At 41.3% G+C, this 13,389-nt stretch overlaps 1 protein-coding gene across 1 annotated transcript in view; it reads right to left on the bottom strand.

Moving 5' to 3' along the window:
• The window catches only part of LOC110521363 (uncharacterized), a 42,663-nt gene that overhangs the window by 9,787 nt on the left and 19,487 nt on the right, over window positions 1–13,389 (bottom strand). The window contains exons 3-8 of the mRNA XM_021598869.3: window positions 9,692–10,124; window positions 9,410–9,555; window positions 7,565–7,817; window positions 6,224–6,361; window positions 2,452–2,495; window positions 837–918 (exon numbers count right to left, since the gene is read on the bottom strand). Of these exons, the coding sequence (XP_021454544.2) occupies window positions 837–918; window positions 2,452–2,495; window positions 6,224–6,361; window positions 7,565–7,817; window positions 9,410–9,555; window positions 9,692–10,124 (1,096 nt within the window). The remainder of the gene's footprint in view (window positions 1–836; window positions 919–2,451; window positions 2,496–6,223; window positions 6,362–7,564; window positions 7,818–9,409; window positions 9,556–9,691; window positions 10,125–13,389) is intronic.

The raw sequence follows: 13,389 nt of genomic DNA, 5'->3' as shown, positions 1-13,389 counted from the left end.
AAAGGCTGTGTGTGATGACATAGTGCACATACAAATATTGTTTTGCAGTTTAATTCCCCTGTACCGAATAAAACATACAAGGTAAATGGGTTTCCATCGCATTTAACTCTACTGATGGTTTTGTCGGTAGAAAATATTGAATTATGTAGCCCACTCTGGTCTACAGTGCAGGTATAGTCTACAGTCAATCATTGATCATCGTGTCCCCAGAATAAGACCCTCGATATTTATTGTAGAGGAGCATCAATCTCATCACTGTGCACTTTCATGACTGTGAAGCTCATCTGACTCTACAGTAGCCCCAAAAAACTGCATGCTTTCCCAAGGAGTCAGAGTGGGACGACCACAAAACACATCATCGCGTGACTCCAAGTTTACTTCGATATGATGGTTATTATATCAATATTTGCGCATAAAGGCGTTTCCACAGCCATTTCTCGCATAATTAATTTTACAGACACAAAAAGATCCCACCTTATCTAGCATATTTCGTTTTGTTGACATTTGGAAAGTTTGCAGACAAATTTGCTGTGTCCGTCAGGCCTGTCGTGATATGTTTTATCCGACGTACTTTACTCGCATAAAAAGGTTGGATGGAAACCTGGTTACTTTATTGATATGAGTCTTATAAGGTTGATATGAGTCTGAGGCTGAGGTATAATATAATTATGTATGTGTGAGACTGACACAGTGTGTCACCTATAGAGAGGCAGAGAAGGTGGCAGAGAAGTCTGGCTGAATAGTCACCAGATGAAAGCCTTCATCACAGCCCCCCCACCAATGGGGCCTCTGAATGTCGGGACAGAGGGAGGGGCAGAAACAAGGTGGGAGCTAACCTCAATGGCGGTGGTGTATTGCTCCAGCCTGTCATCGATCTTGGCGAGGAGAACAGGGGGCTGTGTCTTCTTGAAGCTGTTGCTGTATCCAAAATAGAGACGCTCAGTCAGAGGAGAGTGAAATACAACACAGGAGGACAAATGGTTGGGGGAAGAAAAACAATAACGTTTTACTATCTCATCTGACTGGCAACAGGCCTGCAAGTGAGCACGGATCATCCTTTCACTCCCCTATTAAAATATTCTACTGGGGACAGATGTCAGTTCAATGTCTAGTTTTAATTTACATCTGTTTAAGTTGTCAACTTCTATGAATTCAATGTGAAATCAACAAAAAAATGTCCACCATGTTTTTGAATTTAGGTTAAAAGTTGGGTGAAAAACAGACAAAATTTTCTCACGTCAATGACTTTTTCAAATTCAATCAGTTTTCCACGTTGATCACATATAATCTTTGGGCTGAAATGATGTGGAAACAAAGTTGATTCAATTCGTTTTTGCCCAGTGTGGAGATACACCCCCTTGGTAAAATGAGCCATTTGAATCTGCACTGCAATTAGATACAGAGCTAAAGTCAGACATATACGCTAATAACAAAAACAAATAGGTGGGTCCATCTGAAAATGATGAGCTTATTCCCTGCATTTCAAAATGGCCCCCAAATCTATTTATATTAGTAAGAGAACACCCGTGAAAGGCATGAGCCATTAGCCTGATAGGGCTGGCTAGTTTGAAAATTAAATAGCTTCTTTAGGCATGGCACGATTGCTTTAACATGATAAACGGCCCACAAATCTTTTGCTCTGCAAAGACGTTCAAATTGGCTTGGCTAAATGATGTCATGCTTTCTAACTGCATGAGAGAAGGCTGTTATAAGTAAAGGGGCGAAGGAAGCCGTCTGTCTGTCACCCATAACTTCTTCTCCAGAATGCTTTGATTTGGTCTAATAGTGTTTTTACACACATCAACACGGGTGTGTAACACCCACATCAAAGGACTGTCACTAGTGATGTCACTAAACTCTCCGTCCTAGACTAAAACATGATGTCACACTCAATTCTTCAGATCTCAAACCTGCACCTGGATGATAAAGTCGTTATTACGCCCTGTTTTCATTCACACTCTCCATATTCATTTAATCCGGACCTGGCCTCTACTACTTCAACTGCTCAGAGCTTTTTACCACTGATAACTGACTACTGTGGTCAGACTGCATGGAGCCACACAGCAGTCCCACAGTCCAGAGCTATAGCTCACCAGCCATCAGAGAGAACCCAGCCAGCCCAGGCTCCAGCCCCCACATCTGGTCAGAGTTAACCAAGCCATAAATCACCCAGGTTGACAAAGGTGATGCACTGAGAGAGGTTTAGAGGTCACCACTGGCCCTCTTTTTCTATGTTTACTTTTACACACCAGCCATTTAGACGGCATAACTGCTGTTCTGCCATAGATAGCACCTCTCCATCCAGGCTTCCTCAGGGGGGCCCAGTGCGACTTTGGTAAACTTCAAGTTGCAACCAAGATTTAGAAAGAAACTGTGAGAGTACAATTTAAACAACATAGGGTGTGGAATTTGTTTGTTTGCTTTGAGAGATTCATTGTGAAAATGTCTCACCTTTTCTTTAGGGATCGGTTCAAGGATTCCGTTCGCTCTGTGATCTGAAAAATATGAAGAGGATGTTGAAGGGGATTGTTTTGGAATTAGAATAGAACAGTGAAGTGTTCCATGACTTCTAGAATTGTCAGACTGGGGATTCTCATGATCAGTGTGATGTTAATCACAGCCCTGGATTTAGCCTGACACAGTAAAGATCTCTTCCAAGTCAAACAGAGCAATGTTCTACTGGTCTTTATCAACTGTCTCCATCTGCCTGTATCTGTCCATTTATATTACCAGACAGAGATTCAAGCTAACTCTGCCTTAATCCAAGGTTTACTGCAGGCATAGTTATAATGAAATCAGGGTGTGGGAAGGCTTCCAAAACCCATTCCTTACCTTGAATCTGTGTATTTACTGCATTACAGACTGAATCATAGTAAAGAAAATGTGTTTGGGATTGCAAGTCTTAGGTTAATAATTCATCAAAACACTAATATTTGTATGAGAGGGGTTCTAGTTTGAGGCAGGGTCATAATGTCCTGTCCTCTACCCTTGCTTGCCAAAGAGGTCATACTTCAAAGGATCCAGCACCAAGCTCTGGTTCCTCCCACACAGAAGGATCCCTTATGTTACTGTTCAGCCCCGAACCTGAATCAAATAGCACAACATGTCGACCCCAACTCACAGAGCATGCATTTTCTCCTGTCAAACTCTATTCATTCTCTCTCTAAAATTACACACACAATCAGAGGGAATCTCATGACAGCACTAAGGACCAAGGCCCAAGGACACCACCACAGCAACCCCGTCGGGTTAGAAAGTGAAAATAAGAGATAGTGGATGGAAACGTATTATAAAAGAGATAGTGGGTGGAAACGTAATATTAAAGAGATAGTGCATGGAAACGTAATATTAAAGAGATAGTGGATGGAAACGTAATATTAAAGAGATAGTGGATGGAAACATAATATTATCAGTAGCTTAACTTGTTGCCTGTCAAGGAGACAATAAGGAGACTGAATGCTACATGCAGCGAGTGCATTTACGACAGATGAGAGCTACATGATATATGCATCTGGTTGTAAAAATGTAATTAGCTATCTCAATGATCTGACTGATACATTAAAGTCAGAGTTGAGCCAGGCTCATAAAGCAAGCTCATAGGGTTGGGGTGTTAGAAATGACATCCAGCTCTAAAAGGTTATCTAGGGTCCTTACTGGAATCTCCTGGCAGAACACAAAGCCAGTAACTGTGATTAGGCTACATATCCTAATGGGATCGGAGTGGATTATAAATCCTGTGGAATGTATCTGACAGGCAACAAGTCTAATGAAATGATACAAGAAGCAGGAGTACAGTACTATACTCAATCCTTCACAACATGCCATGCAGTGTAAATGCTAAAATCCAAACAAATGAACCCATGGAAACACATTTTGAACTATTATTAGTTTTAAAATTAATTTAGCCTTTATTTAACTAGGCAAGTCAGTTAACGAACAAATTCTTATTTACAATGACAGCCTACCAGGGAACAGTGGGTTAACTGCCTTGCTCAGGGGCAGAAGGACAGATTTTTACCTTGTCAGCTCGGGGATTCAATCTAACCACTAGGCTCCCTGCCGCCAGTCTATCTGTATCTGTATTAGAGGATGACCGGTTATTGGAGAACCAAAAAAGCCGATACTGATTAATCGGCCAATTTAAAAAAAAAATATATATATTGTAATAATGACAATTACAACAATACTGAATGAACACTTATTTTAACTTAATATAATACATCAATAAAAATCTATTTAGCCTTAAATAATGAAACATGTTCAATTTGGTTTAAATAATGCAAAAACAAAGTGTTGGAGAAGTAAAAGTGCAATATGTGCCATGTAAAAAAGCTAACGTTTGAGTTCCTTGCTCAGAACATGAGAACATATGAAAGTTGGTGGTTCCTTTTAACATGAGACTTCAATATTCCAAGTTAATAGGTTTTAGGTTGTAGTTAATATAGTATTTATTGTACTATTTCTCTCTATACCATTTTAATTAACCTTTGACTATTGGATGTTCTTATAGGCACTTTAGTATTGCCAGTGTAACAGTATAGCTTCCGTCCCTCTCCTCGCTCCTCCCTGGGCTCGAACCAGGAACACATTGACAACAGCCATCCTCGAAGCATCGTTACCCATCGCTCCACAAAAGCTGCGGCCCTTGCAGAGCAAGGGGAATAACTACTCCAAGTCTCAGAGCGAATGATGTTTGAAACGCTATTAGTGCGTATCCCACTAACTAGCTAGCCATTTCACATCGGTTACACCAGCAATTAGGCTGATAGGCTTGAAGTCATAAACAACGCTGTGCTAGCGAAGAGCTGCTGGCAAAACGCACAAAAGTGCTGTTTGAATGAATACTTGCGAGCCTTCTGCTGCCTACCATCGCTCAGTCAAACTGCTCTATCAAATATCAAATCATAGACTTAATTACAAACATAATAATAATAATTAATGAGCCAAGCGGCCCAAACTGTTGAATATACCCTGACTCTGCATGCAATGAACGCAAGAGAAGTGACACAATTTAACCTGGTTAATATTGCCTGCTAACCTGGATTTATTTTAGCTAAATATGCAGGTTTAACAACATATACAATATATACAGTCGTGCAACGATTGTGCTTTTTTCGCAAATGCGCTTTTGTTAAATCATCCCCCAGCGTTGCATCGATTATATGCAACACCGGACACGCAAGATAAACTAGTAATATCAACCATGTGTAGTTATAACTAGTGATTATGATTGATTGATTGTTTTTTCTAAGATAAGTTTAATGCTAGCTAGCAACTTACCTTGGCTTACTGCATTCGCGTAACAGGCAGGCTCCTCGTGGAGTGCAATGAGAGACAGGTGGTTAGAGCATTGGACTAGTTAACCGTAAGGTTGCAAGATTGAATCCCAGAGTTGACAAGGTAAAAATCTGTTGTTTTACCCCTGAACAAGGCAGTTAACCCACCGTTCCTAGGCCGTCATTGAAAATAAGAATGTGTTCTTAAATAAAGGTGTAAAATATATATATATATATATACATTTTTTAATTCGGCAAAATCGGCATCCAAAAATACCGATTTCCGATTGTTATGAAAATTTGAAATCGGCCCTAATTAATCGGCCATTCTGATTAATCGGTCGACCTCTAATCTGTATACAGAATATCTGTATATTAACTAAGTGAATGACTTACTACCCTACTTTTTATAGAGCGAGATGGAAGGAGTTAAGGACATTAACACAGAACAGTGTAAACACAGGCTGTCACAGTGACCGTTTGGCCTTGGGCTGAAAAACTGTGACATAGTATGTATGTAGAGACATGCTGTCAGAGCAAATTAACATCACACAGACAGGGATCTGGTGGTATTGACACAAAACAGTGAATACTGATCGACTTCAAAGCTGCACATGTCTCACACACACACAAACACACACAGTGATCGCAAACCCATATGTAAATGTGTGTGACCTGATCACACTACAAGCATTGTGGTGGAGACTGTGGCAAATTCTGACATTTAAAACACACACATGCAACTTACAGGCTTAAACTGAACACAATGGCTGTAAAGATGGTATAAAGTCACATTTTAGTATTTTTGAGCAATTTATTTTTTGGGGAAAATGCTGAAAACAAAGGTATCATTATCATATCATAAGAACCGTACTTGTCATATATGACCATGGGCAATGACGACAAACCGTGGCTACATAGACAGAGGAGACAGACAAGTTAGCTACCTTGTAGATGGAGCCTTTGGGACTGAGCGAGCTAAACATCTCATCTCCGTCTACGCTGGAGGTACTGAGGCTCTTCATCCGCTCTGCTGCCTCCATCCTCCTCCTCTCTATGTCCTCCTTCATCCTCCTCTTCTCCCCCTGTACATGAAGACATAATGGTTCGGTATTGCCCAAGAAGAGAAGACAATTGTCTACACTTAGTTAAAAGGGTTCCAAAAGGGTTTCTTCGGCTGTCCACATAGGAGAAAATAGTTTGGTTCCAGGTAGAACCCTTTATCGTTTCAGGTACCCCTCTTGTGTTCAGTGTAGAACCTTCTGTGGAAAGGTTTCCCAATAGAACCTGAAAGGGTTTTACCTGGAACTAAAAAGGTTCTACAAGGAACAAATCAGGGTTATTCAAAAGGTTGTCCTACAGGGACAGCCTGAAAACCCTTTTAGGTTCTAGATAGCACCTTTTTTTCTAAGAGTGTACCACGTGTGAAAATAGCTACATTATAATGTATAATAGACTCCTGTTTGAGAGCTTATAAGGCAAAGGGGTGGCTCATTTAGTGAGTGCTACATTCAGCTGCTGTATATCTTATAGTAGGCTTTACAATTTATTTGTATTTTTAATCCCAGCCCCCATCCCCGCAGGAGGCCTTTTGCCTTTGGTAGGCCATTGCAAATAATAATTTGTTCTTAACCTACTTGCCTAGTTTAAATAAAGGTTCAATAAAAAATAACACATAAAATAATAATAGCTGCTTAGCTGATTTAAAGCTCCTTTTGCATGTGCGATGTATGTGTTTAACATAGTGATGGGTCATTTGTGAATGAACAACTCTTTTTAAACAGATCTTTTGGTGGACTTCAGAAATTAAATCGGTGAAAGAGCCAGACAACGATTAACTGTAGATAACTTGTAAAAAATATTCCCTGAAGGACATTTTCACTACAGGAACAATAGATAGTGGGAGAGCACCTCATTCAGGTCCATGCACATTTTTGCAGTGCTTTAAAAAATGATTGTTGTTTTATTGGCAGGCGATCTAATAATTTGGTCAGGTAAAAATGAATTTGAACTCACATTTCACGATCGGACATAATGGTAGACAGATTTTACGGTTTACATTCACAATTTCCTACTTTTTCATGCTTCTAAGTACATTTTTAAGCACTACTGAACAAAGAGCCATTTGGGAGCTACTGTAAATGAAGGGCTCTTTTAGGTGAACTGAGCCAAATGATCCGGCTCAATGAAAAGACTCGGAATGCCCATCACAATTTAATCTATTTCTGTGTGTGTGTATCTTAAGGCCGTGGGCATCATAATATGTCTACAAAGTATTTGACCATCACCTCCTCCTTGGCTAGACGCTGTTGCTCCTCCTCTCTGCTCCTGCGCTCCTCCTCCTTCCTGACCTGGCGTCTCTCCTCCCTCCTCCTCTTCAGCTCCTCTAGCTCCTGCTCGGCCTCAGCCTGCTTGTGTTTGAGCTGCTCAAGCTCCTGGTTTTCCTTCTCCGCATGGCTCCGTCGGATCTTCTCCAGCTTGGCCTCTGTCTCCAAGATGGCCTCCTCCTCAGCCTCTGCAGCTGCCATTTGTACCACAGCCCTGGGAGAGATGGAGGGAGATGGAGGATAACTGCATGGAGGAACAAAGGTGGATATACAGTGGGGCAAAAAGTATTGTCAGCCACCAATTGTGCAAGTTCTCCCACTTAAAAAGATGAGAGAGGCCTATAATTTTCATCATAGGTACACTTCAACAATTTATTTGCAAATTATGGTGGAAAATAAGTATTTGGTCACCTACAAACAAGCAAGATTTCTGGCTCTCACAGACATGTAACTTCTTCTTTTTAAGAGGCTCCTCTGTCCTCCACTCGTTACCTGTATTAATGGCACCTGTTTGAACTTGTTATCAGTATAAAAGACAGCTGTCCACAACCTGAAACAGTCACACTCCAAACTCCACTATGGCCAAGACCAAAGAGCTGTCAAAAGACACCAGAAACAAAATTGTAGACCTGCACCAGGCTGGGAAGACTGAATCTGCAATAGGTAAGCAGCTTGGTTTGAAGAAATCAACTGTGGGAGCAATTATTAGGAAATGGAAGACATACAAGACCACTGATAATCTCCCTCAATTGTATTTTTTTTACCTTTATTTAACTAGGCAAGTCAGTTAAGAACAAATTCTTATTTTCAATGACGGCCTGTTCAGGGGCAGAACGACAGATTTGTAACTTGTCAGCTCAGGAGTTTGAACTTGCAACCTTCCGGTTACTAGTCCAACACTCTAACCACTAGGCTACCCTGCCGCCCCTCGATCTGGGGCTCCACGCAAGATCTCACACCGTGGGGTCAAAATTATCACAAGAACGGTGAGCAAAAATCCCAGAACCACACGAGGGGACCTAGTGAATGACCTGCAGAGAGCTGGGACAAAAGTAACAAAGCCTACCATCAGCAAGGGCATTGAAGATGAAATGTGGCTGGGTCTTTCAGCATGACAATGATCCCAAACACACCGCCCGGGCAACGAAGGAGTGGCTTCGTAAGAAGCATTTCAAGGTCCTGGAGTGGCCTAGCCAGTCTCCAGATCTCAACCCCATAGAAAATCTTTGGAGGGAGTTGAAAGTCCGTGTTGCCCAGAAACAGCCCCAAAACATCACTGCTCTAGAGGAGATCAGCATGGAGGAATGGGCCAAAATACCAGCAACAGTGAGTTAAAACCTTGTGAACACTTACAGAAAACGTTTGACCTCTGTCATTGCCAACAAAGGGTATATAACAAAGTATTGAGATAAACTTTTGTTATTGACCAAATACTTATTTTCCACCATAATTTGCAAATAAATTCATTAAAAATCCTACAATGTGATTTTCTGTATTTTTTCCCCTCATTTTGTCTGTCATAGTTGAAGTGTACCTATGATGAAAATTACAGGCCTCTCATCTTTTTAAGTGGGAGAACTTGCACAATTGGTGGCTGACTAAATACTTTTTTGCCCCACTGTATAGAAGAGGAGTATTTGAAGAGATGTCTCCGTCTCCTAATAGTTTTCACCATCCTGATGGTTTAGAATGTGAAACATCTAGGAGTTACAATGTGAATTGCGATGTGATTTGCTTGCCATGTAACTGAATTTGGAAGCAAGTCTGGTGAGACATATCCATATACCACAATACTCCATTATTTACCTGGGAGCCCTTAATTTGGTTTTGACCATGTATGATGTCACTTTCTCCCCAGCTGTGTCTCCGTTGACGTTGCCATGCTTTGCCTCTGTATGGAGGACGACTTTGGATGTGTACGAGACCTTCACCTCTTTGCGCTTCTCTTTCACCTGGAGTTGCAAAGAACATTTAACATCTCCAAAGTTGACTACTTCAACAAAATACATTTTTGAATAATCATATTCATAATTGAAATTTTTATTTCAATACATATATATTTTTTAAATCAGTAAAGCTAAAGAGTACCTTCTCCCCAGCATCAGATCTTTGGTCCTCCTCTCTCTTCTTCAGCACTCTCATCTGCTCCTGCCTCTGTTTCTCTGCCTCCTCTTCTCTTTCCCTCTCTTCTCTAACCACCTCCTCCTCTCGCTCCCTCCCTTTCCTCTCACTTTCCCTTCTTCCCCATTTCTTCTCCTCTTCATCCTCCACTTCTGCCTTGTGTCTCTGCTGGAGAGAGGTGGATGTGGTGGGGGTGGCTGAGCCAGAGAGGGTATGTGGTGTGGGGGGCTTTGCGGCACCATTCAGGGGCCTCTGGTCCTGCTCCTCTGTGGCCTGACTGAGCTCCTCCATGCGCTGGGCCTGCTGCCTGCGTCTCTCCAGCCGCTGGGTCCAGTCACTGAAGCCCTCGTCCTCCTCCATAGAGGGAGAGCTGCTGCTGGGCTTCAGATCCCTCTCATACCTGGGACACAAAGAGGAGCATGGAGAGATAGAACATGTTAGGTCACCATTCAGATGAGCATCATGAGCTAATCTTGGTTGAGTTTCCAAAACCTTTGTAGCACTAAGTTTGTCTTAAGTCCTTTGTTAGGCAATGGACGAAATGGGATCTTAGTACTACCAATGTTTTGGAAACTCACTGCTAGTCTGAGAGGGAAGTAGACTTTGCTAGCTTCAGTTAATAACATGAAAGAACTATAGGGGTATGTGAATGCGAGGATTGCTTAACCAAGGAGTTCCCAAACTTTTTCACTCGGGGACCCCCTTCCAGCATTGGGAAACATCCCGCGCCACCCCTCTGCGCATGCGCACACACCACGTCTATGTCTATGGGCACAGGCACTGTTCATGACAAAAACTGTTCAAACCCCTCTTGTTGGTGGAGATAATATGTTGCAGGTTTAAAGTTTATTTTCTGCAATTCTACACATTCTGTCATGGGGTGCAAAGAACATTTTGCAATTTTAAGCAAATTTTCTTGCAATTCTATATATTTTTATATATTTCTATATGTGTATTCATGTGATATTTGAGTGAGAAAAAAATTACAACAATATGGGCTATAAACTTTAATTAAAAAAACGTTAGCTGACATAGGCTAGTAGATCTGGACATTTCTGACAAGTTATAAATAGCTCTCTACGGTACTGTTAAAGTCAAACGTTTAAACTCAGTTTTTCACAATTCCTGACATTTAATCCTTGTAAAAATGCCCTGTCTTAGCTCAGTTAGGATCACCACTTGCTTTTAAGAATGTGAAATATCAGAATAATAGTAGAGAGAATGATTTATTTCAGCTTTTATTTCTTTCATCACATTCCCAGTGGGTCAGAAGTTTACATACACTCAATTAGTATTTGGTAGCATTGCCTTGAAATTGAAAGCTTCCTTGAAATTGAAAGCTTCCCACAATAAGTTGGGTGAATTTTGGCCCATTCCTCCTGACAGAGCTGGTGTTACTGAGTCAGGTTTGTAGCCCTCCTTGCTCGCACGTGCTTTTTCAGTTCTGCCCACAAATGTTCTATGGGATTGAGGTCAGGGCTTTGTGATGGCCTCTCCAATACTTTGACTGTTCCCTCCTCATGATGCCATCTATTTTGTGAAGTGCACCAGTCCCTCCTGCAGCAAAGCACCCCCACAACATGATGCTGCCACCCCCGTGCTTCACGGTTGGGATGGTGTTCTTCAGCTTGCAAGCCTCCCCATTTTTCCTCAAAACATAACGATGGTCATTATGGCCAAACAGTTCTATTTTTGTTTCATCAGACTAGAGGACATTTCTCCAAAAAGTACCATCTTTGTCCCCATGTGTAGTTGCAAACAGTAGTCTGGCGTTTTTGGAGCAGTGGCTTCTTCCTTGCCGAGCGGCCTTTCAGGTTATGTCAATATAGGACTTGTTTAACTGTGGATATAGATACTTTTCTACCTGTTTCCTCCAGCATCTTCACAAGGTCCTTTGCTGTTGTTCTGGGATTGATTTGCACTTTTCGCACCAAAGTACGTTCATCTCTAGGAGACAGAACGCGTCTCCTTCCGTAGCGGTATGACGGCTGCCTGGTCCCATGGTGTTTATACTCGCGTACTATTGTTTGTACAGATGAACGTGGTACCTTCAGGCATTTGGAAATTGCTCCCCAGGATGAACCAGAATTGTGGAGGTCTACAATCTTTTAAAGCTGTCAGATGGTAGAGAGTAGAGGTCGACCGATTATGATTTTTCAACACCGATACCGATTATTGGAGGACCATAAAAGCGGATACCGATTAATCGGCCAATTTTTTTATTTGTAATAATGACAATTACAACAATACTGAATGAACACTTACTTTAACTTAATATAATACATCAATAAAATCAATTTAGCCTCAAGTAAATAATGAAACATGTTCAATTTGATTTAAATAATGCAAAAACAAAGTGTTGGAGAAGAAAGTAACAGTGCAATATGTCCATGTAAAATATGTGCCATGTAAGAAAGCTAACGTTTCAGTTCCTTGCTCAGAACATGAGAACATATGAAAGCTGGTGGTTCCTTTTAACATGAGTCTTCAATATTCCCAGGTAAGAAGATTTAGGTTGTAGTTATTATAGGAATTATAGGACTATTTCCCTCTATACCATTTGTATTTCATTAACCTTTAACTATTGAATGTTCTTATAGGCACTTTAGTATTGCCAGTGTAACAGTAGCTTCCATCCCTCTCCTCGCTCCTCCCTGGGCTCGAACCAGCAACACAACGACAATTAGCGCACGCTAACTAGCTAGCCATTTCACTTCGGTTACACGAGCCTCATCTCGGGAGTTGATAGGCTTGAAGTCATAAACAGCGCAATGCTTGACACACAACGAAGAGCTGCTGGCAAAATGCACGAATGTGCTGTTTGAATGAATGTTTACGCGCCTGCTTCTGCCTACCACCGCTCAGTCAGATACTTGTATGCTCAGTCAGATTATATGCAACGCAGGACACGCTAGATAATATCTAGTAATATCATCAACCATGTGTAGTTAATTAGTGATTATGATAGTTTTTTATAAGATATGTTTAATGCTAGCTAGCAACTTACCTTGGCTTACTGCATTCGCATAACAGGCAGCCTCCTTGTGGAGTGCAACGAGAAAGAGGCAGGTCATTACTGCGTTGGACTAGTTAAGGTTGCAAGATTGGATCCCCCGAGCTGACAAAGTGAAAATCTGTCGTTCTGCCCCTGAACAAGGCAGTTAACCCACTGTTCCTAGGTTCTATAGTATGGGCCAATGTTGTTTCTATAGTATGGTTCAACATAGGTTCTATAATATGGGTCAACATGGGTTCTATAGTACAGGTCAACATGGGTTCTATAGTATGGGTCAATGTTGGTTCTGGGTTCTATGGTATGGGTCAATGTTGGTTCTATAGTATGGGTCAACATGGGTTCTATAGTATGGGTCAATATGGGTTTTATAGCTTCGGTCAATGTTTGTTCTATAGTATGTGTCAAACATTAGTTTTATTAGTTGTATTATTATGTACATGGTATACACTGTCCAACTAAATGCTAACATGGGTTTTATTACATGTGTAAAACATGGGTTCTATAGTAAAGTCTACAGTATTTATCAACTACAGTGTCGGTGAGAGCGGACGTGGCCCACACACAGCTAACAAAGCCATCTCCCAGCAGCCCAGCGAGTGGAGCTGCTGCTGAGCCTGTCTATGAACATCATCAGGCACAGATCGAAACA

This window comes from Oncorhynchus mykiss, chromosome 4 (assembly GCF_057628025.1).
Source record: "Oncorhynchus mykiss isolate SJ-2025 chromosome 4, ASM5762802v1, whole genome shotgun sequence".
Classification (NCBI taxonomy): domain Eukaryota; kingdom Metazoa; phylum Chordata; class Actinopteri; order Salmoniformes; family Salmonidae; genus Oncorhynchus; species Oncorhynchus mykiss.
The sequence above is the reverse complement of the archived record's forward strand: the minus strand, read 5'-3'. Positions and strand labels throughout refer to the sequence as shown.